Source organism: Rhinoderma darwinii, unplaced genomic scaffold (assembly GCF_050947455.1).
Source record: "Rhinoderma darwinii isolate aRhiDar2 unplaced genomic scaffold, aRhiDar2.hap1 Scaffold_449, whole genome shotgun sequence".
Taxonomy (NCBI): domain Eukaryota; kingdom Metazoa; phylum Chordata; class Amphibia; order Anura; family Rhinodermatidae; genus Rhinoderma; species Rhinoderma darwinii.
In genome coordinates, this window is record NW_027463928.1 from 114,782 (window position 1) to 136,941 (window position 22,160).

At 49.8% G+C, this 22,160-nt stretch overlaps 1 protein-coding gene across 1 annotated transcript; it reads left to right on the top strand.

Annotated features, from left to right (window-relative positions):
• The first annotated feature begins 576 nt into the window (after window positions 1-576).
• LRRC58 (leucine rich repeat containing 58) lies at window positions 577-10,762 on the top strand. The gene is made up of 4 exons (XM_075848696.1): window positions 577-1,494; window positions 5,594-5,722; window positions 6,780-7,057; window positions 9,572-10,762. The coding sequence occupies exons 1-4, from the start codon at window positions 1,049-1,051 to the stop codon at window positions 9,766-9,768; spliced, it is 1,050 nt and encodes a 349-aa protein (XP_075704811.1). The 5' UTR covers window positions 577-1,048; the 3' UTR covers window positions 9,769-10,762.
• Window positions 10,763-22,160: the final 11,398 nt, after the last annotated feature.

Here is a 22,160-nt window from a genome sequence, read left to right on the forward strand (position 1 = left end):
CAGTATTATACGGGTGATAAGCGGCATCTGTCAGTATTATACAGGTGATAAGCGGCAGCTGTCAGTATTATACAGGTGATAAGCGGCAGCTGTCAGTATTATACAGGTGATAAGCGGCAGCTGTCAGTATTATACAGGTGATTAGCGGCATCTGTCAGTATTATACAGGTGATAAGCGGCAGCTGTCAGTATTATACAGGTGATAAGCGGCAGCTGTCAGTATTATACAGGTGATAAGCGGCAGCTGTCAGTATTATACAGGTGATAAGCAGCAGCTGTCAGTATTATACAGGTGATAAGCGGCAGCTGTCAGTATTATACAGGTGATAAGCGGCAGCTGTCAGTATTATACAGGTGATAAGCGGCAGCTGTCAGTATTATACAGGTGATAAGCGGCAGCTGTCAGTATTATACGGGTGATAAGCGGCATTTGTCAGTATTATATGGGTGATAAGCGGCATCTGTCAGGTGACCGCTGAAATTGTGCTGAGTAACGTTTTGCGGCCGTCACGTTGTTACATTGTATCACTCCTCCCCATGTGACCGCCCCGCTGACGTCATTGCGTCCGCCCCTCCCCTGTATAATGACTGCAGTGTCCCGGACCGGCTCTTATACCCTCCCCCATATCCAGGTTCCGGGGTCCCGTCCAGCGGCCTCAGCTCCGGCGGTGCAGGCGGCGGCGGGTATCCAGGTTCCGGGGCTGAGCTCGGGTGGACTTGCTGAAGATTCCGGGGACTTTGCTGCAGCCGAGGGGATCGCGGGGCCGGTGTCCGTGTTGTGGCTCCGGAGCTTCCAGCCGGGCGCTTGTCCTGACTTTTGGCCCCGCGCTGTACAAGAGAAGCCCCGGGAGGAATTGTGTTCGCAGCCGCCAGCTACAGGGTCTCCCGGTCATGCTGGGAGGGGGAGCTGCCAGGAACCTGTGGCCCCTGACACTATAGAGACCCCTGGAGGGCGGTACATTGTGGGGTCCTCCGGCTGCAGAGCCTCCATAACTTGTGTGACTGTCCCCTGGTGCTATAGTTACCCCACAACTGTCCCCCAGCAGCCATGGAGGGGCCGGAGCCTGCGGAGGGTGACAGCACCCTGAACCTGTCCCGCCTGGGCCTGGAGAACCTGGAGCAGATGACGGAGGAGCGGAGGCAAGAGGTTCTGCAGCTGCTGCTGCCCCACAACCGCCTGGTGGTCCTGCCGCCCTCTGTGGCCCACTTCTCCCAGCTTCACCTCCTGGACATCAGCAGTAACGGCCTGGCCTACATCGGGGAGGAGATCCTGGCGCTGACCAAGCTCAAGATCCTACTGGCCAAGAACAACCGCCTGGACGAGTTCTCGCTGCCCAAAGATCTGGGCGCCATGAGGCTGGAGGTCGTCAACCTCAGCGGGAACCAGTTTGAGGAATTCCCGACCCAACTGCTCCAGATCCGGACCCTGAAGACCCTGTCCCTGGGGGGCAACCGGCTGAAGAGCATCCCGGCGGAGATCGAGGACGTGACCAGGTGCAGTATGAGCTCGCGGGGTCAATGATGGGGGATGTAGTATAAGGGGCGGCTGTTGTGTAACTACAACTCTCAGCATGCTCCGACCTCCTTCATTAACGTCCCTCATGGATATTCTAGAATCTCGGACTGGTTGAGATTTTTTTTCGCTGCGATTATTCTGTCCAAAAAACCCAGAGTCGGTGTATGGTCGGAGGGGTGTGGCCCTTTAAGAAGCGGTATCGGGACAGGCAGCCGCCAGGACTATATAGACCGCTCTCTGGCGGGACCAGGTGCGATTATTGGGTCAAACAATTCCGATCGCTTTTTGTGTCTCGCCTTAAAGTGACGGCAGGTTTTGCATGTCCAGCTACTACAACTCCCAGCATTCACAGACGTTGTTTTCCCATGTGAGCGGAGCTGGGACCTGTTCTCACCGTCACGCCGTCCGCCGCACAATCTGTCGCTCTCCATCCCGTGTGCACCCGGAGACACTCCACCTCATAATGGGGGGTTAATGCCGCACCGGTGAATTTGTCTTCATATCTGCCGCTCCAGCGGTCATCGGGGCTGTCACCCAACTTTCCTCCCACCCTGACAGGCATAGAATCCTCCACAGGTCTCTTTCCTGCAGCTCGGCCTGTGGTGGTGTCAGTCTCCACTGGAATTCTGCTATTCTATTCATGAATCCGGTGGCTCAGGATGAACAGATGGGGAAGAACATGGAATTGTGGGAGGGCGCAGAATATAGGGACAGGGACTGGGACTAAACGGGGACATTGTTCTCTATAGAAAAGAAAGTTGTAAGAACGGAATATTTGGGGCGCAGCGTTGATGGCGACTTTCCCGTGGAGAACAATTGACGTCACATTCTAGACCCGGTCACAGGGATGAGCTGAATCCATGATTATGAAGGAGCGCCTACGCTTCTCATCAGTGACGACACTGCATCTGTGGAGGACCTTGGATGAAGCATGTAGCACATTGGCCGCTATGTCCTGTCCACACTGTGCCGTGTTACCCCGCAGGATAATAACACAGGGCTCCCTCCTGCCCGCAGGATAATAATACTGGGCTCCCTCCTGCCCGCCGTGCCCCGCAGGATAATAACACAGGGCTCCCTCCTGCCCGCAGGATAATAATACTGGGCTCCCTCCTGCCCGCCGTGCCCCGCAGGATAATACCGCAGGGCTCCCTCCTGCCCGCAGGATAATAACACAGGGCTCCCTCCTGCCCGCAGGATAATAACACAGGGCTCCCTTCTGCCCGCAGGATAATAATACTGGGCTCCCTCCTGCCCACCGTGCCCCGCAGGATAATAACACAGGGCTCCCTTCTGCCCGCAGGATAATAGCACAGGGCTCCCTCCTGCCCGCAGTGCCCGGCAGGATAATAACACAGGGCTCCCTCCTGCCCGCAGGATAATAACACAGGGCTCCCTCCTGCCCGCAGGATTATAACACAGGGCTCCCTCCTCCTGCCCGCCGTGCCCCGCAGGATTATAACACAGGGCTCCCTCCTCCTGCCCGCCGTGCCCCGCAGGATTATAACACAGGGCTCCCTCCTCCTGCCCGCCGTGCCCCGCAGGATTATAACACAGGGCTCCCTCCTCCTGCCCGCCGTGCCCCGCAGGATTATAACACAGGGCTCCCTCCTCCTGCCCGCCGTGCCCCGCAGGATTATAACACAGGGCTCCCTCCTCCTGCCCGCCGTGCCCCGCAGGATTATAACACAGGGCTCTCTCTTGCCCGCTCCGGGAGGTGATGTTGGAGCCCCTTACAGATTCCATGGCGCTTGTCCCAGACTGTCCTGCCGTGAGGAACCATGGCGACCATTATGAGGGGGGCTCCAGCGCCGTACAGTCCGAGCGCGTGTAACCGTTCGGGTATGTTCACACGACAGCGTCCGTAACGGCTGAAATTACGGGGATGTTTTCAGGAGGAAACATCCCCGTCATTTCAGCCGTACCGGCATGTGCAGGCGCTTGAACGCCGCGTCAGTTACAGACGTAATTGGCGCTGCTTTTCATTGGAGTCAATGAATAACGGCTCCAATTACGCCCAAAGAAGTGACAGGTCACTTCTTTGGCGCAGGCGTCTATTTACGCGCCGTCAATTGACGCGTTTTTCGGACGTAATTCTGGGCAAAAACGCCCGAATTACGTCCATAATTAGTGTGTGTGAACATACCCTTAGATCGCCGAGTTGTAGCGTTGCCATTGACTGCAGCTTGTACTTGACCTCCACCTGGGGGCGCTCTGCTCCTGCTTCTTGTGACACAATGTAGGAATGTGCTGAACTTGTTTCCTGGAATGTTCTCCGCAGAGTTTCCTGGAAAGAGTTAACACGTGCCGCGCTCCGCTCCTCCCCCGCCCCGCTGCGCTGATTCCAGGTTCATTGGGTCCAAAGTGATGAGGATTGTGGCACTTTGTATCTTCCTCCAGCTGATCCAGAACGTTCTACTGTTTAACCATTTCACTCCCAGAACAAGTGTCATTTTTTCTCTGTAATTTTTGGATCTCTGACTCGTTACATCGCGTTCAGGACGGGCTCGGATTTATTATAGCGCAAGGGCGGAGTCTGATTTTTAGCGCTTCGGTGATTTACCGTCACACGTTATGTTCCCCTTTATTTGTGTTTCGTTAATTCTGTACTGACGCGGCCATGAGGAAAGTATCTGCCCCCCACCTAGGTGCTCACAGGACAGACAGACCTCCCCATACAGGTAGTAACACCCCCCCCCCTCCATCAGCGGCCGCTAAACGCATCTCATTGTTAGTGTTGGATCAGAGACAAACTAATCCCCCCCCCCCCCATCACGTGACGTGTACAATGTATAGACATCCAGTAGTTACATCATCTCCCTGCAGTTGTAGTAGTATTATTATTGAGGTAGAACATGGACTGAACTCCCCCCTAGTGGTGGCAGCAGGCAGCAGAATGTTATCATGTAACTCTATGGGAGCTGTATATATCTGTATGTAGTGAGCTCCCCCTAGTGGTTGCTGCAGGCAGCAGAATGTTATCATGTAACTCTATGGGAGCTGTATATATCTGTATGTAGTGAGCTCCCCCTATTGGTGGCTGTAGGTGGTGAGAATCTTTTCATGTAACTCTATGGGAGCTGTATATATCAGTATGTAGTGAGCTCCTCCTAGTGGTGGCTGCAGGCAGCAGAATGTTATCATGTAACTATGGGAGCTGTATATATCTGTATGTAGTGAGCTCCCTCTAGTGGTGGCTGCAGGCAGCAGAATGTTATCATGTAACTATGGGAGCTGTATATATCTGTATGTAGTGAGCTCCCTCTAGTGGTGACTGCAGGCAGCAGAATGTTATCATGTAACTATGGGAGCTGTATATATCTGTATGTAGTGAGCTCCCTCTAGTGGTAACTGCAGGCAGCAGAATGTCATCATGTAACTCTATGGGAGCTGTATATAGCTGTATGTAGTGATCTCCCCCTAGTGGTGGCAGCAGGCAGCAGAATGTTATCATGTAACTCTATAGGAGCTGTATATATCTGTATGTAGTGAGCTTCCTCTAGTGGTGGCTGCAGGTTGTGAGAATGTTATCATGTAATTCTATGGGAGCTGTATATATCTGTATGTAGCGATCTAGCTCTAGTGGTGGCTGCAGGTTGTGAGAATGTTATCATGTAACTCTATGGGAGCTGTATATATCTGTATGTCGTGAGCTCCCCCTAGTGGTGGCTGCAGGAAGCAGAATGTTATCATGTAACTCTATGGGAGCTGTATATATCTGTATGTAGCGATCTCCCTCTAGTGGTGGCTGCAGGTTGTGAGAATGTTATGTAACTCTATGGGAGCTGTATATATCTGTATGTCGTGAGCTCCCCTCAGTGGTGGCTGCAGGTAGTGATCTGTAATGTTATCCTGTAACTGTCTATAGAGCGGGTTTGGAGCTCTGCATCAGAAAATATATAATAAGGAATCCCCTAAACGTCATGATTCGCATAAAATAAGTTGTTGAAGACCCCCAGCACCAGGCAGCTCCGTGTGTTGGGGGGGAGGGGGGGGGGGTCAGTCCCGGGGTCCCCTGCGTCAGACATTTCTGTGGGATTCTCTTCTCTTCATCAGTATTTTGTGTTTCTTTTGCAGCCTGGAGTTCCTGTACCTGGGGGGGAATTTCATCTCGTACATCCCCCCAGAACTGGCCAACCTGCCGTACCTGAGCTGCCTGGTGCTTTGTGATAACCGGATACAGAGCGTTCCCCCGCAGCTGGCGCAGTAAGTCCGCCTCCTCCCCCTCTATAGGTGCGGGTCACGTGGGCAGAAGTCGCCATCCAGAGTCCGCAATACGTGTCATTGGGTTCAAGAACCAGACCAGTGATTTCCTGATACCTGCCTCCTCCTCTAGGTGGCGCGTTCCATATACATTATACAGACCTTAACTGGGTCAATATTAGTCTTCTAGATGGTAAGAGCGCCACCTAGAGGGCGACCAGACCGCCGGAGCTGTGTATTACAGGGCTGCTGAGGTGTCAGTGTGCGGTCTGACTGTGTCACTAGCGCTGACGGCCCTGCCATAGTCTTACATATAAGTCCCAATCTACTGTATGGCCGGCCTGATAGCAGCAGGGACCCCGAGGTCTCCCGCATAAGATAGAGACCAGACGAAGCGATCTGTGGGGGTCCCAGCACCCCTCCCCCACCTTGATAGAAATGTAGGGCTCATGAAGCTCCGAGGGGATACAGGACAGGCAGCGCCACCATGAGGCAGTGCCAGGTATGACTTGTACATTATAACGAGGGTATACAGGACAGGCAGCGCCACCATCAGGCAGTGACAGGTATGACTTGTACATTATAACGAGGGTATACAGGACAGGCAGCGCCACCATCAGGCAGTGCCAGGTATGACATTATAACGAGGGTATACAGGACAGGCAGCGCCACCATCAGGCAGTGCCGGGTATGACTTGTACATTATAACGAGGGCATACAAGACAGGCAGCGCCACCATCAGGCAGTGACAGGTATGACTTGTACATTATAACGAGGGTATACAGGACAGGCAGCGCCACCATCAGGCAGTGCCGGGTATGACTTGTACATTATAACGAGGGCATACAAGACAGACAGCGCCACCATCAGGCAGTGCCAGGTATGACTTGTACATAACGAGGGGATAAAGGACAGGCAGCGCCACCATCAGGCAGTGCCAGGTATGACTTGTACATTATAACGAGGGTATACAGGACAGGCAGCGCCACCATCAGGCAGTTCCAGGTATGACATTATAACGAGGGTCTCTGCGGTCCGCTGACCTCCTCTTTGGTTCCAGGTTACACTTCTTACGGTCGCTCAGCCTCCACAACAATCTCCTCACCTACCTCCCCCGTGAGATCCTGAGCCTGGGCCGTCTGCAGGAGCTGAGTCTGCGCGGGAATCCTCTTGTCGTGAGATTTGTAAGAGACTTGACCTACACGCCACCCTCGTTATTGGAGCTGTCCGGCCGGACTATCAAGAGCCGCGGGATCCCCTACTGCCCATGGGAGCTGCCCGAGAACTTACTGAGATACCTCGACCTGGCCAGCAAGTGTCCCAACCCCAAGTGTGGAGGTGAGATCTGCCGCAACTACACAAACCTAAAGAGTAAATACCGTCCATAACCGGTGATACCGCGCCACACTGAGCTCCGGGGAGAGGGCGCACTCACTATACTGCTGGTGGAGAACTTAGTGAGTGCAGCTCTGGAGTATAATACAGGATATAACTCGGGATCAGTACAGGATAAGCAATGTAATGTATGTACACAGTGACTTCACCAGCAGAATAGTGAGTGCAGCTCTGGAGTATAATATAGACTGTAACTCAGGATCAGTACAGGATAAGTAATGTAATGTATGTACACAGTGACTCCACCAGCAGAATAGTGAGTGGAGCTCTGGAGTATAATACAGGATGTAACTCAGGATCAGTAGAAGTAATGTATGTACACAGTGACTCCACCAGCAGAATAGTGAGTGCAGCTCTGGAGTATAATACAGGATATAACTCAGGATCAGTACAGGATAAGTAATGTAATGCATGTACACAGTGACTCCACCAGCAGAATAGTGAGCGCAGCTCTGGAGTATAATACAGGATGTAACTCAGGATCAGTACAGGATAAGTAATGTATGTACACAGTGACTCCACCAGCAGAATAGTGAGTGCAGCTCTGGAGTATAATACAGGATATAACTCCGCACCAGTACAGGATAAGTAATGTATGTATACAGTGACTCCACCAGCAGAATAGTGAGTACAGCTCTGGAGTATAATACAGGATGTAACTCGGGATCAGTACAGGATAAGTAATGTAATGTAGGTACACAGTGACCCCACCAGCAGAATAGTGAGTGCAGCTCTGTAGTATAATACAGGATGTAACTCAGGATCAGTACAGGATAAGTAATGTAATGTATATACACAGTGACTCCACCAGCAGAATAGTGAGTGCAGCTCTGGAGTATAATACAGGATATAACTCAGGATCAGTACAGGATAAGTAATGTAATGTATGTACACAGTGACTCCACCAGCAGAATAGTGAGTGCAGCTCTGGAGTATAATACAGGATATAACTCAGGATCAGTACAGGATAAGTAATGTAATGTATGTACACAGTGACTCCACCAGCAGAATAGTGAGTGCAGCTCTGGAGTATAATACAGGATATAACTCAGGATCAGTACAGGATAAGTAATGTAATGTATGTACAGTGACTCCACCAGCAGAATAGTGAGTGCCGCTCTGGAGTATAATACTGTATGTAACTCTGGATCAGCACAGGATAAGTAATGTAATGTATGTACACAGTGACTCCACCAGCAGAATAGTGAGTGCAGCTCTGGAGTATAATACAGGATATAACTCAGGATCAGTACAGGATAAGTAATGTAATGTATGGACACAGTGACTCCACCAGCAGAATAGTGAGTGCAGCTCTGGAGTATAATACAGGATGTAACTCAGGATCAGTACAGGATAAGTAATGTATGTACACAGTGACTCCACCAGCAGAATAGTGAGTGCAGCTCTGGAGTATAATATAGGATATAACTCAGGATCAGTACAGGATAAGTAATGTAATGTATGTACACAGTGACACCACCAGCAGAATAGTGAGTACAGCTCTGGAGTATAATATAGGATATAACTCAGGATCAGTACAGGATAAGTAATGTAATGTATGTACACAGTGACTCCACCAGCAGAATAGTGAGTGCAGCTCTGGAGTATAATACAGGATATAACTCAGGATCAGTACAGGATAAGTAATGTAATGTATGTACACAGTGACACCACCAGCAGAATAGTGAGTGCAGCTCTGGAGTATAATACAGGATGTAACTCAGGATCAGTACAGGATAAGTAATGTAATGTATGTACACAGTGACTTCACCAGCAGAATAGTGAGTGCAGCTCTGGAGTATAATACAGGATATAACTCAGGATCAGTACAGGATAAGTAATGTAATGTATGTACACAGTGACACCACCAGCAGAATAGTGAGTGCAGCTCTGGAGTATAACACAGGATGTAACTCAGGATCAGTACAGGATAAGTAATGTAATGTATGCACACAGTGACTCCACCAGCAGAATAGTGAGTGCAGCTCTGGAGTATAATACAGGATATAACTCAGGATCAGTACAGGATAAGTAATGTAATGTATGTACACAGTGACACTACCAGCAGAATAGTGAGTGCAGCTCTGGAGTATAATACAGGATGTAACTCAGGATCAGTACAGGATAAGTAATGTAATGTATGTACACAGTGACTCCACCAGCAGAATAGTGAGTGCAGCTCTGGAGTATGATGTAATGTATGTACACGGTGACTCCACCAGTAGAACAGTTTTCTGACGTAGATTATAATGTTCCTGTAATTACAGATTCTTTGGTTCTGTGTTGTACTTTTGGCACAGCGATCAGTCCTGCAGCCCCTTTGTCATCTACGTTGTTGGGGGTCTCTGGACACTAATGGTTGACGCTGAGCTTGTCCCATTTGTAGAGTTGGAGGATTGTGGGTAATGACAGTGAATGACCCCCACCTCCGGTGACTTGTCTCCCCTCCCCCCGCAGGTGTATACTTCGACAGCTGCGTGCGTCACATCAGGTTTGTGGATTTCTGCGGGAAGTACCGCCTGCCGCTGATGCATTATCTCTGCTCCCCGGAGTGCTCGTCTCCCTGCAGCTCCGTCTCCTCGCAGAGCGAGTCTGACTCGGAGGATGAGGCCGGCGCCGCTGCTCGCAGGATGCAGAAAGTGCTTCTGGGCTGAACTACTTCCATGAACTCCAATCTGAATCTTCCAGGGACCCGCGGACGGACTAAGTGGATGATAAATCGACCACCGCCGGGATCTGATCCGCCTCGCCCTGCGCCATCGGACCCGTCACCCCTCACAAACAGGTGGACACGTTTTCTTGGCGCCGGTGGAGATGCGGCGGCTGATTTTCATGGCGTTCATGTGACCTCTTAGGCGGCGCGGGTCACGTGACTTTTCTCGCTTGTAGTATTTTGTATAGACTGAAATCGCTGGGACAAGCCCCGTGTTCTGGCACTTAACGCTGCGCCGCGGAGAGACTACAACTCCCAGCATGTCCTGACTGTCCTACACCAGTATTTGCCTTCATGTTCAGAGCGGCCTGAAGTTTTGTTAGAGGTTTTAAAGGCAAGAAATGTGAAGTATTGAGGAGTGACGGATTCCAGCGCCCCTAGTGGTCAGGATCGCGTACTACATCAGAGCTTTACTGCTCCGCGTGGAGACATCTCGGGGTGCGGTGTCTGCGCTGAAGTTGTGTAATTCTGTGAAGTGACAATCCTGCGCTGGCCGCCATTCTGTGTTATTAATTGTTGAATTCTCATAGGGGGTGGGGCATGCAGAGAAGGGGTGTGGCCTTGACAGTGGGTGGGTCAAACCATAACCGAGATCTGGTGTTCTCATTTACGATTCTTAATGCGCTCGGGTCTGAGGTCGCCCATCATTTTCTGCGGTCGACTCGTATTCCTGAGGAGTGAACATTTGTTCTATAGGATCAGGGTCTTGTAAGGAGACGTGGGGGTGGGTTTACATCTGACAGACTCCGCCCCTTTAAAAAAAAAAAAAGTCCCAAACTGTATTCTACAATGGGGTTGTGCCTTCTCCCTGCCCTCTGTAGGTTAGAAGCGGTATTACAAACAGTGTTATCTGTCACATGATGGAATCCCGACTGATATTGTTTTAGAAATCTTCTTTTACTGATGACGCTGTTAATAAAGTTGCGTAGATTTGATTGGTTTGATCACTTTCTAGGAAAATGTTGAAGTAGCGTTACTGACGGCGTCTCTTCTCGCTCTGCCGCTTGCTGCGTTGGGGTCACATTGCCGCAGTTTCTGTCAGCGCTGGACTGAGACGAAGTTCTAGTCCTGGGTAAAAGTAAATCATTTTCTACTTCTCGCTGCTCAGATCCTTTTTTAGGGGATGTTCATACACTAAAATAGACTATCACCACATTATAAGTGCCCTGTCTCCTACATAATGTGATCAGCGCTGTAATGTAGATAACAGTGGTCCTAGTAATAAAGAGGCTGTCACCACATTATAAGTGCCCTGTCTCCTACATGATGTGATCGGCGCTGTAATGTAGAGAACAGTGGTCCTAGTAATAAAGAGGCTGTCACCAGATTATAAGTGTCCCGTCTCCTACATAATGTGATCGGCGCTGTAATGTAGATAACAGTGGTCCTAGTAATAAAGAGGCTGTCACCAGATTATAAGTGACCTGTCTCCTACATAATGTGATCAGCGCTGTAATGTAGAGAACAGTGGTCCTAGTAATAAAGAGGCTGTCACCACATTATAAGTGCCCTGTCTCCTACATAATGTGATCAGCACTGTAATGTAGAGAACAGTGGTCCTAGTAATAAAGAGGCTGTCACCACATTATAAGTTCCCTGTCTCCTACATGATGTGATCGGCGCTGTAATGTAGAGAACAGTGGTCCTAGTAATAAAGAGGCTGTCACCAGATTATAAGTGTCCCGTCTCCTACATAATGTGATCGGCGCTGTAATGTAGATAACAGTGGTCCTAGTAATAAAGGGGCTGTCACCAGATTATAAGTGTCCTGTCTCCTACATCATGTGATCGGCGCTGTAATGTAGAGAACAGTGGTCCTAGTAATAAAGAGGCTGTCACCACATTATAAGTGTCCTGTCTCCTACATAATGTGATCGGCGCTGTAATGTAGATAACAGTGGTCCTAGTAATAAAGGGGCTGTCACCAGATTATAAGTGTCCTGTCTCCTACATCATGTGATCGGCGCTGTAATGTAGATAACAGTGGTCCTAGTAATAAAGGGGCTGTCACCAGATTATAAGTGTCCTGTCTCCTACATCATGTGATCGGCGCTGTAATGTAGAGAACAGTGGTTTTTTATTTAGAAAAACGATACATTTTCACCAAGTTATGAACAATTTTAGATTTATGCTAATTAGTTTCTTAATATATAACTGGGCGTTGTACAGAGTGTATGACGCTGACCAATCAGCGTCACACACTTCTCTCCATTCATTTACACAGCAGATAGTGATCTCGCGAGATCACGCTGTTCTGTCATTAACCACTTCCCGCACCTTGGTGTAACTGTACGTCCAGGTGAGCAGTAACTTCGCGCACCTGGGCGTGCAGATACGTACGCGCTTCAACAGTTAACCGCCGCGCGGCGGTTAACTGTGCAGGGTGTCAGCCCTGCTCTCCCCGTTGCCGATCAGCGGCCTGTCGCCGCTGAAATTGGCAATTAACCCCTTCGATGCGGTGGTTGATTGCGATCACCACATCGAAGAGGTTTACAGCGGATCGGCAGCCCCCCACATGTATTTGCTGGGGCTGGCGATCCTTATCATGGCAACCAGAGGCCAGACAATGACCTCCGGGTTGCCATGTACGGAAGCCTCGGAGGATCAGCCTCCGGCCGTTCCTCCTCTGCTTCCTGTCAGTGTGACAGTCACTGACAGTTAGAGTACATTACACTACGTGTGTAGTGTAATGTGTTCCAGCAGCGATCAAAGCTGCAAGACTAAGTGTCCGCTAGTGGGACAAGTAAAAAAAAGATAATAAAAATGTTTTTAAAAAGTGTAAAAATAAAAGTTATAAGTGACATAAACAAGAACTGCTTTTTTTCCTTTTTTTTTTTTCTTTTATTATAGGAAAAAAATGAACACGTTAAAAAAAGTACACATATCTGGTATCACCGCGTTCGTAACGACCCCAACTATAAAACTATAATGTTATTTTTCCCGCACGGTGAACACCGCGAAAAAAATAAACTAAAAACAGTTCCCGAATCACAATTTTTGGGTCACCACCCCTCCCAAAATATACAATAAAAAGTGATCAAAAAGTCGCATGTACGCCAAAATAGCACCGATACAAACTACAACCCGTCCCGCAAAAAACAAGCCCTTACACAGCTTTTTTGACTGAAAAATAAAAAACTAACGGCTCTCAGAATACGGTGACACAGAAATTGTATTTATTTTATAAAGAAGTGATTTTATTGCACAAACGCTGCAAAACATAACAAAATGATCTACATCTGGTATCGCCGTAATCGTACCGACCCGCAGAATAAAGTATAATGGTCATTTATAGCCCAGGGTGAAGGCCATAAAAAACGAATAAAAAACATTGTCAGAATTGATGGTTTTTGGTCACCTGGCTTGCTAAAAAATGGAATAAAACGTGATCAAAAAAATTTCTGGTACCCCAAAATGGTACCAATGAAAAGTACAGATTGTCCCGCAAAGAATAAACCCTCACACGGCTCCGGGGGAGAAAAAATAAAGACGTTCCGGCTCCCAGAATATGTCGATGCAAAATGTGCAGTGTCCAAAAGCGGATAAGATCGGGCGCCATTTATCAGTGCGACACCGGCCACATATCTGCGGATTATTATTTATTTACCCCATTATTATACCCTCATGTACCCCGCACAGATTACATATTCCCCCACATTATAAACTGAAATACCAGCAAAACCCCAAACAGAACAACTGCCATGCAAAGTCTGCACTCCAAAAGCCAAATGTCGCTCCTTCCCTTCTGAGCCCTGCAGCGTGCCCAAACACCAGTTTACGTCCACCAATATGCCATCGCCATACCCGGGAGAACCCGGTTAATATTTTGAGGTATTTGTCTTCAGTGGCACAAACTGGGCATAACATGTAGTGCACTAAAATGGCATATGAGTGGAAAATTGTAATTTTCACTCCGCACCATGCGCTGCGCATTAACCCCTGCGCGCGCCATGACATAGCATGTCGTAGTGTGGGGGGGGGGGGGGGTGATGTATGGAGCGTCTCACGTGAAAAATAAAGAATTTAAAACGGCAAAATCACTGTTTTTTGGTCACCTTGGCTCTACCTAAAAATGTAATAAAAAGTGCTCAAAAAGTTGTATGTACCAAAAAATGGTACCAATAAAAACGACCGCTCGTCCCTCAATAAATAAGCCCTCATACCGCTCTATTGATGGAAAAATAAAAAAGTTGTGGCTCTTGGAACGCGGGGAGGAAAAAACTAAGAAGGAAAAGAAAAAAATGGATCAGTCCAGAAAGGGTTAATTACTTTCTAATGAAAAACCATTTATGACCACACGTGGGGTATTGCCGTACTCGGGAGAAATTGCTTTACAAACGTTGGGCGGCTTTTACCCCCTTTATCCTTTGTGAAATTGAAGAAAATGCAACATTTTAGTGGAAGAAATGTCGATATTCATTTTCATGGCCGAATTCTAATAAATCCTGCAAAAGACTTGTGGGGTCTAAATTCCCACTATATCCCTAGATAGATTGTTTAAGTGGTGTAATTTCCACTTTTGGGAGGTTTCCACTGTTTTGGCCTCTCAGGGGCTTTGCAAATTCGACATGGCACCCAAAAACCATTTCAGCTAAATCTGCCAAATAGCGCTCCTTCCCTTCTAAGCCCCGCTGTGGGTCCAAACAGCAGTTTATTACCACATATGGCATATTTCTGTAATCAGGAGAAATTGTTTTACAAATGTTGGGGTGCTTTTTCTCCTTTATTCCTTGTAAAAATTAAAAATGGCTACCTTTTTTCATAAAAGTTGCTTTTTACCTTTACAGAATAATTCCAATGAATTCAGCAAAACAACCGTGGGGTCAAAATGCTAACTTTACCCCTAGAAAAATTCCTTGATGAGTGTAGTTTCCAAAATGGGGTCACTTTCCGGGGGTTTCCACTGTTTTGTTCCCTCCGGTGCATTTCAAACGCGACACGGCACTGAAAACTATTCCAGCAAAATCAGAATTTCAAAATCCAAATGGCGCTCCTTCCCTTCTGAGTCCTGCCGTGGGTCCAAACAGCAGTTTATTACCACATATGGGGTATTGCTATAATCAGGAGAAATTGCTTTACATATATTGTGGTGTTTTTTCTCTTTTATTCCTTGAAAAAAATTACACATTTCTAAGTTTTTTCAGAAAAAAAGTAGATTTTCATCTTCACAAACTAATTCAAATAAATTTAGCAAAAAAACTGTGGGTTCAAAATGCTAATTATACCCCTAGATAAATTTATTGAGGGGTGTAGTTTCCAAAATGAGGTCACTTTTGGGCCCCAAAATCCACTGGGTGCTCCTTTGCTTCTGAGGCCGGTGTTTCAGTCCATTACCGCACTAGGGCCACATGTGGGACATTTCTAAAAACTGCAGAATCTGGGCAATAAATATTGAGTTACATTTCTCGGGTAAAAACTTCTGTGGTGCAGAAAAAAATGTATTACAAATGAATTTTGTAAAAAAAAAAAATGGAATTTGTAACTTTCACCTCTACATTGCTTTCATTCCTGTGAAACGCCTAAAGGGTTAAAACACTTTCTGAATGCTGTTTTGTATATTTTGAGGGGTGCAGTTTTCAAAATGGGGTGATTTATGGGGGTTTCTAATATATACGGCCCTCAAAGCCACTTCAGAACTGAACTGGTCCCTGAAAAAATCGCCTTTTGAAATTTTCTTGAAAATATGAGAAATTGCTGCTAAAAGTTCTAAGCCTCGTAACGTCCTAGAAAAATAAAAGGATGTTCAAAAAACGATGCAAACACAAAGCAGACATATGGGGGATGGTAACTAGTAACTATTTTGTGTGGTATAACGGCCTGTTTTACAAGCAGATACATTTACATTGAGAAAAATGCAGATTTTTGCAAATTTTTTCCAAATCTTGGTGTTTTTTACAAATAAATATTGAATTTATCAACCAAATTTTTTCACTAACATAAAGTACAATGTGTCACGAGAAAACAATCTCAGAATCGCTTGGATAGGTAAAAGCATTCCGGAGTTATTACCACATAAAGTGACATGTCAGATTTGAAAAATCGGCTTCGTCCTGAAGGCCAAAACAGGCTCAGTCCTGAAGGGGTTAAGTCCCACACAAACGTTAGCGAAGTGTCAGGATTCTGAATAGACATCACGTCCTGGCTGGAAGGAACGTCTATTCACTGTCAGGACACTTCAGTAAAGTTAATGTGTGAGTATGTGACAGCACAGCGTGATCTCGCGAGATCACTATGCGCTGATTACATGAATGGGGAGAAGTGTGTGACGCTGATTGGTCACTGATTGGTCACTGATTGGTCAGCGTCACACACTCCCCTTTACAACGCCCACTTGGCCAAAAAGTAAAAACACAATAACTTGGTGAAAATTGATAGTTTTTCTAAATAAAAACCACTGTTCTCTACATTACAGCGCTGATCACATGATGTAGGAGACAGGGCACTTGGGTCCTGTTCACACAGTTTTTTGATGCGGAAACCGCGCCAAAAAACGTTTAAAACGCCTCCCATTGATTACAATGGGAGACGGACGCGTTTTTTTATACCGTGAGCGGTAAAAAGCGGCATGCCCTATCTCCGGGCGTTTACGCCTCTGACTTCCCACTGACATCGGTGGGAGGCTGATAAAGGGTATTTCGTGGCGTTTTTGCCCGTGGCACTCAATGGGCGCGAGCAAAAAAAACGCAGCAAACGGCGTGCAGGGAGAGGAAAATCTGCCTCAAAATTTAAAACTGAATTTTGAGGCAGAAATTTCTGCCTGAAAAAAAACGTGTGAACGGGGCCTCCCAATGCGGTGAACGGGGCCTCCCAATGCGGTGAACGGGGCCTCACAATGCGGTGAACGGGGCCTCACAATGCGGTGAACGGGGCCTCACAATGCGGTGAATGCCTGTCCTGATCGTGTCCAGCTCATTACTACAGTAAAATCTGATATACTGTAACAAACACTGCAGCAGAGTCAGTTAAACCTGAACAGGACGGGAACAATAATGTTTACATTCACTGAAAGCAAACGGATTTTGAAAATGGTGGCGAGCTGTATAATGGCCGTGCGTCTGATGATTGGTGTCAGATTCTCTCCTCTCTATTGAGGGGTCTGACGTCCTCGCCTGGAGCAGTAACTCGCAGCTCCCCTCCCCCTGCCTCGCATGGGAGCTGCGTACTTCTTACATGACTGCGTTCTGATGAGGTGGATGACACAGTGTGACGACAGATCAGATCTTCACTTCATCTCCGACATTTAATAGAACAATGAATCAAAGGAGAACTCAGAATCGTTCCTGTACGAGTCACCGCGAGACGTCGCCTGACGCACAGCGGCCTTAAAGGGACCCCTCAGTCTGCAACTTTCTAATAGACTTTGTTTCTGCTTGCTGTCAGTGAGTGGAAACATTCTTGTTCATATCCAAAAAGTGCAAACCTGCACAGACCTTCTACTCTGAGCTGATGTTTTGCTACAATTGTATCCAGTAAACACCTGGCTGATACATTTTACCTGCACTGATACATTGTAACAAACTGGACTGGAGTGAGCATTTTCTTCTGTTAATGTTGATGATTATGGGAACAGTTACTGAAAACCCAAAATTTAGTGTCTCACAAAATGAGAATGTGGGAAATGTCCTGGAAGACGCTGCGCTCACTCTGATATAACACAGTGGAGCAAACACCAGCAGATGACACGGCCCCCAAACCATCACCGACTGCAGACACTTCACACTGGAGCGCAGGACACTTGGACTGACGCCTCTCCACTCTCCTCCAGACTCCGGGACCGAGATCTCCAAATGAAATGCAAAATTTACTGTCATCTGATAACAGGACTGTGGACACGGAGCAGCAGTGTTGGTCCACTGTGTTATATCAGGTCCTGAGTCAGCGCAGCGTCTGGCAGGACATTTCCCGGCACTTCATGCTTCCCTCTGCTGACAGATTTATGGAGACGCTGATTTCATTTTCCAGCAGGACTTGGCACCTGCCCACACTGCCAAAAGTGCCAATACCTGGTGTAATAACCACAGGATCACTGCGCCTGATTGGCCAGCAACTCGCCCGACCTAAACCCCATAGAGAATCTATAGGGTATTGTCAGGAGGAAGATGAGAGACCCCAGACCCAACAATGCCGACGAGCTGAAGGCCGATATCAAAGCAATCCTCTTAGACCCCCACTAGTGCCCCCTGTAGCACCCACATTGTCCTCTCAGACCCCACTAGTGCCCCCTGTAGCCCCCACATTGTCCTCTTAGACCCCACTAGTGCCCCCCTGTAGCCCCAACATTGTTTTCTTAGACCCCACTAGTGCCCCCTGTAGCCCCAACATTGTTCTCTTAGACCCCACTAGTGCCCCCTGTAGCCCCCACATTGTCCTCTCAGACCCCACTAGTGCCCCCTGTAGCCCCCACATTGTCCCCTCCGTCTGGAGAAAAAAAGGTTCAAGCTGCAGAGGCGACAAGGCTTCTTTACAGTAAGAACGGTGAATTTATGGAATAGCCTACCGCAGGAGCCGTCACAGCAGGGACAGGAGACACCGCAGGAGCCGTCGCAGCAGGGACAGGAGACACCGCAGGAGCCGTCGCAGCAGGGACAGGAGACACCGAAAGAGCCGTCGCAGCAGGGACAGGAGACACCGCAGGAGCCGTCGCAGCAGGGACAGGAGACACCGCAGGAGCCGTCGCAGCAGGGACAGGAGACACCGCAGGAGCCGTCGCAGCAGGGACAGGAGACACCGCAGGAGCCGTCGCAGCAGGGACAGGAGACACCGCAGGAGCCGTCGCAGCAGGGACAGTAGACACCGCAGGAGCCGTCACAGCAGGGACAGTAGACACCGCAGGAGCCGTCACAGCAGGGACAGGAGACACCGCAGGAGCCGTCACAGCAGGGACAGTAGACACCGCAGGAGCCGTCACAGCAGGGACAGGAGACACCGCAGGAGCCGTCGCAGCAGGGACAGGAGACACCGCAGGAGCCGTCACAGCAGGGACAGTAGATGGCTTTAAAAAAGGGTTAGATAATTTCCTAGAACAAAAAAATATTAGCTCCTATGTGTAGAAATTTTTCCTTCCCTTTTCCCTTCCCTTGGTTGAACTTGATGGACATGTGTCTTTTTTCAGCCGTACTAACTATGTAACTATGTAACTATAAGACCCCACTAGTGCCCCCTGTAGCCCCAACATTGTTTTCTTAGACCCCACTAGTGCCCCCTGTAGCCCCAACATTGTTCTCTTAGACCCCACTAGTGCCCCCTGTAGCCCCCACATTGTCGTCTCAGACCCCACTAGTGCCCCCTGTAGCCCCCACATTGTCCTCTCAGACCCCACTAGTGCCCCCTGTAGCCCCCACATTTTCCTCTCAGACCCCACTAGTGCCCCCTGTAGCCCCCACATTGTCCTCTTAGAACCCACTAGTGCCCCCTGTAGCCTCCACATTGTCTTCTTAGACCCCACTAGTGCCCCCTGTAGCCCCCACATTGTCCTCTTAGACACCACTAGTGCCCCCTGTAGCCCCAACATTGTTTTCTTAGACCCCACTAGTGCCCCCTGTAGCCCCCACATTGTCCTCTTAGACCCCACTAGTGCCCCCTGTAGCCCCCACTGTGTCCTCTTAGACCCCACTAGTGCCCCCTGTAGCCCCCACATTGTCCTCTTAGACCCCACTAGGGCCCCCTGTAGCCCCACATTGTCCTCTTAGACCCCACTAGTGCCCCCTGTAGCACCCACATTGTCCTCTTAGACCCCACTAGCGCCCCCTGTAGCCCCCATATTGTCCTGTCAGACCCCACTAGTGCCCCCTGTAGCCCCCACATTGTCCTCTTAGACCCCACTAGTGCCCCCTGTAGCCCCCACATTGTCCTCTCAGACCCCACTAGTGCCCCCTGTAGCCCCCACATTGTCCTCTCAGACCCCACTAGTGCCCCCTGTAGCCCCCACATTGTCCTCTTAGACCCCACTAGGGCCCCCTGTAGCCCCCACATTGTCTTCTTAGACCCCACTAGTGCCCTATGTAGCCCCCACATTGTCCTCTTAGACCCCACTAGTGCCCCCTGTAGCCCCCACATTGTCCTCTTAGACCCCACTAGTGCCCCCTGTAGCCCCCACATTGTCCTCTCAGACCCCACTAGTGCCCCCTGTAGCCCCCACATTGTCTTCTTAGACCCCACTAGTGCCCTATGTAGCCCCCACATTGTCCTCTTAGACCCCACTAGTGCCCCCTGTAGCCCCCACATTGTCCTCTCAGACCCCACTAGTGCCCCCTGTAGCCCCCACATTGTCTTCTCAGACCCCACTAGTGCCCCCTGTAGCCCCCACATTGTCCTCTTAGACCCCACTAGGGCCCCCTGTAGCCCCCACATTGTCTTCTTAGACCCCACTAGTGCCCTATGTAGCCCCCACATTGTCCTCTTAGACCCCACTAGTGCCCCCTGTAGCCCCAACATTGTTTTCTTAGACCCCACTAGTGTGCCCTGTAGCCCCCACATTGTCCTCTTAGACCCCACTAGTGCCCCCTGTAGCCCCCACAGTGTCCTCTTAGACCCCACTAGTGCCCCCTGTAGCCCCCACATTGTTTTCTTAGACCCCACTAGTGCCCCTTGTAGCCCCAACATTGTTCTCTTATACCCCACTAGTGCCCCCTGTAGCCCCAACATTGTTCTCTTAGACCCCACTAGTGCCCCCTGTAGCCCCCACATTGTCCTCTCAGACCCCACTAGTGCCCCCTGTAGCCGCCACATTGTCCTCTTAGACCCTACTAGTGCCCCCTGTAGCCCCAACATTGTCCTCTTAGACCCCACTAGTGCCCCCTGTAGCCCCAACATTGTTCTCTTAGACCCCACTAGTGCCCCCTGTAGCCCCCACATTGTCGTCTCAGACCCCACTAGTGCCCCCTGTAGCCCCCACATTGTCCTCTCAGACCCCACTAGTGCCCCCTGTAGCCCCCACATTTTCCTCTCAGACCCCACTAGTGCCCCCTGTAGCCCCCACATTGTCCTTTTAGAACCCACTAGTGCCCCCTGTAGCCCCCACATTGTCTTCTTAGACCCCACTAGTGCCCCCTGTAGCCCCCACATTGTCCTCTTAGACCCCACTAGTGCCCCCTGTAGCCCCAACATTGTTTTCTTAGACCCCACTAGTGCCCCCTGTAGCCCCCACATTGTCCTCTTAGACCCCACTAGTGCCCCCTGTAGCCCCCACAGTGTCCTCTTAGACCCCACTAGTGCCCCCTGTAGCCCCCACATTGTCCTCTTAGACCCCACTAGGGCCCCCTGTAGCCCCCACATTGTCCTCTTAGACCCCACTAGTGCCCCCTGTAGCACCCACATTGTCCTCTTAGACCCCACTAGTGCCCCCTGTAGCCCCCATATTGTCCTGTCAGACCCCACTAGTGCCCCCTGTAGCCCCCACATTGTCCTCTTAGACCCCACTAGTGCCCCCTGTAGCCCCCACATTGTCCTCTTAGACCCCACTAGTGCCCCCTGTAGCCCCCACATTGTCTTCTTAGACCCCACTAGTGCCCTATGTAGCCCCCACATTGTCCTCTTAGACCCCACTAGTGCCCCCTGTAGCCCCCACATTGTCCTCTCAGACCCCACTAGTGCCCCCTGTAGCCCCCACATTGTCCTCTCAGACCCCACTAGTTCCCCCTGTAGCCCCCACATTGTCCTCTTAGACCCCACTAGTGCCCCCTGTAGCCCCCACATTGTCCTCTCAGACCCCACTAGTGCCCCCTGTAGCCCCCACATTGTCTTCTTAGACCCCACTAGTGCCCTATGTAGCCCCCACATTGTCCTCTTAGACCCCACTAGTGCCCCCTGTAGCCCCCACATTGTCCTCTCAGACCCCACTAGTGCCCCCTGTAGCCCCCACATTGTCCTCTCAGACCCCACTAGTGCCCCCTGTAGCCCCCACATTGTCCTCTTAGACCCCACTAGGGCCCCCTGTAGCCCCCACATTGTCTTCTTAGACCCCACTAGTGCCCTATGTAGCCCCCACATTGTCCTCTTAGACCCCACTAGTGCCCCCTGTAGCCCCCACATTGTCCTCTCAGACCCCACTAGTGCCCCCTGTAGCCCCCACATTGTCCTCTTAGACCCCACTAGTGCCCCCTGTAGCCCCCACATTGTCCTCTTAGACCCCACTAGTGCCCCCTGTAGCCCCCACATTGTCTTCTCAGACCCCACTAGTGCCCCCTGTAGCCCCCACATTGTCCTCTTAGACCCCACTAGGGCCCCCTGTAGCCCCCACATTGTCTTCTTAGACCCCACTAGTGCCCTATGTAGCCCCCACATTGTCCTCTTAGACCCCACTAGTGCCCCCTGTAGCCCCAACATTGTTTTCTT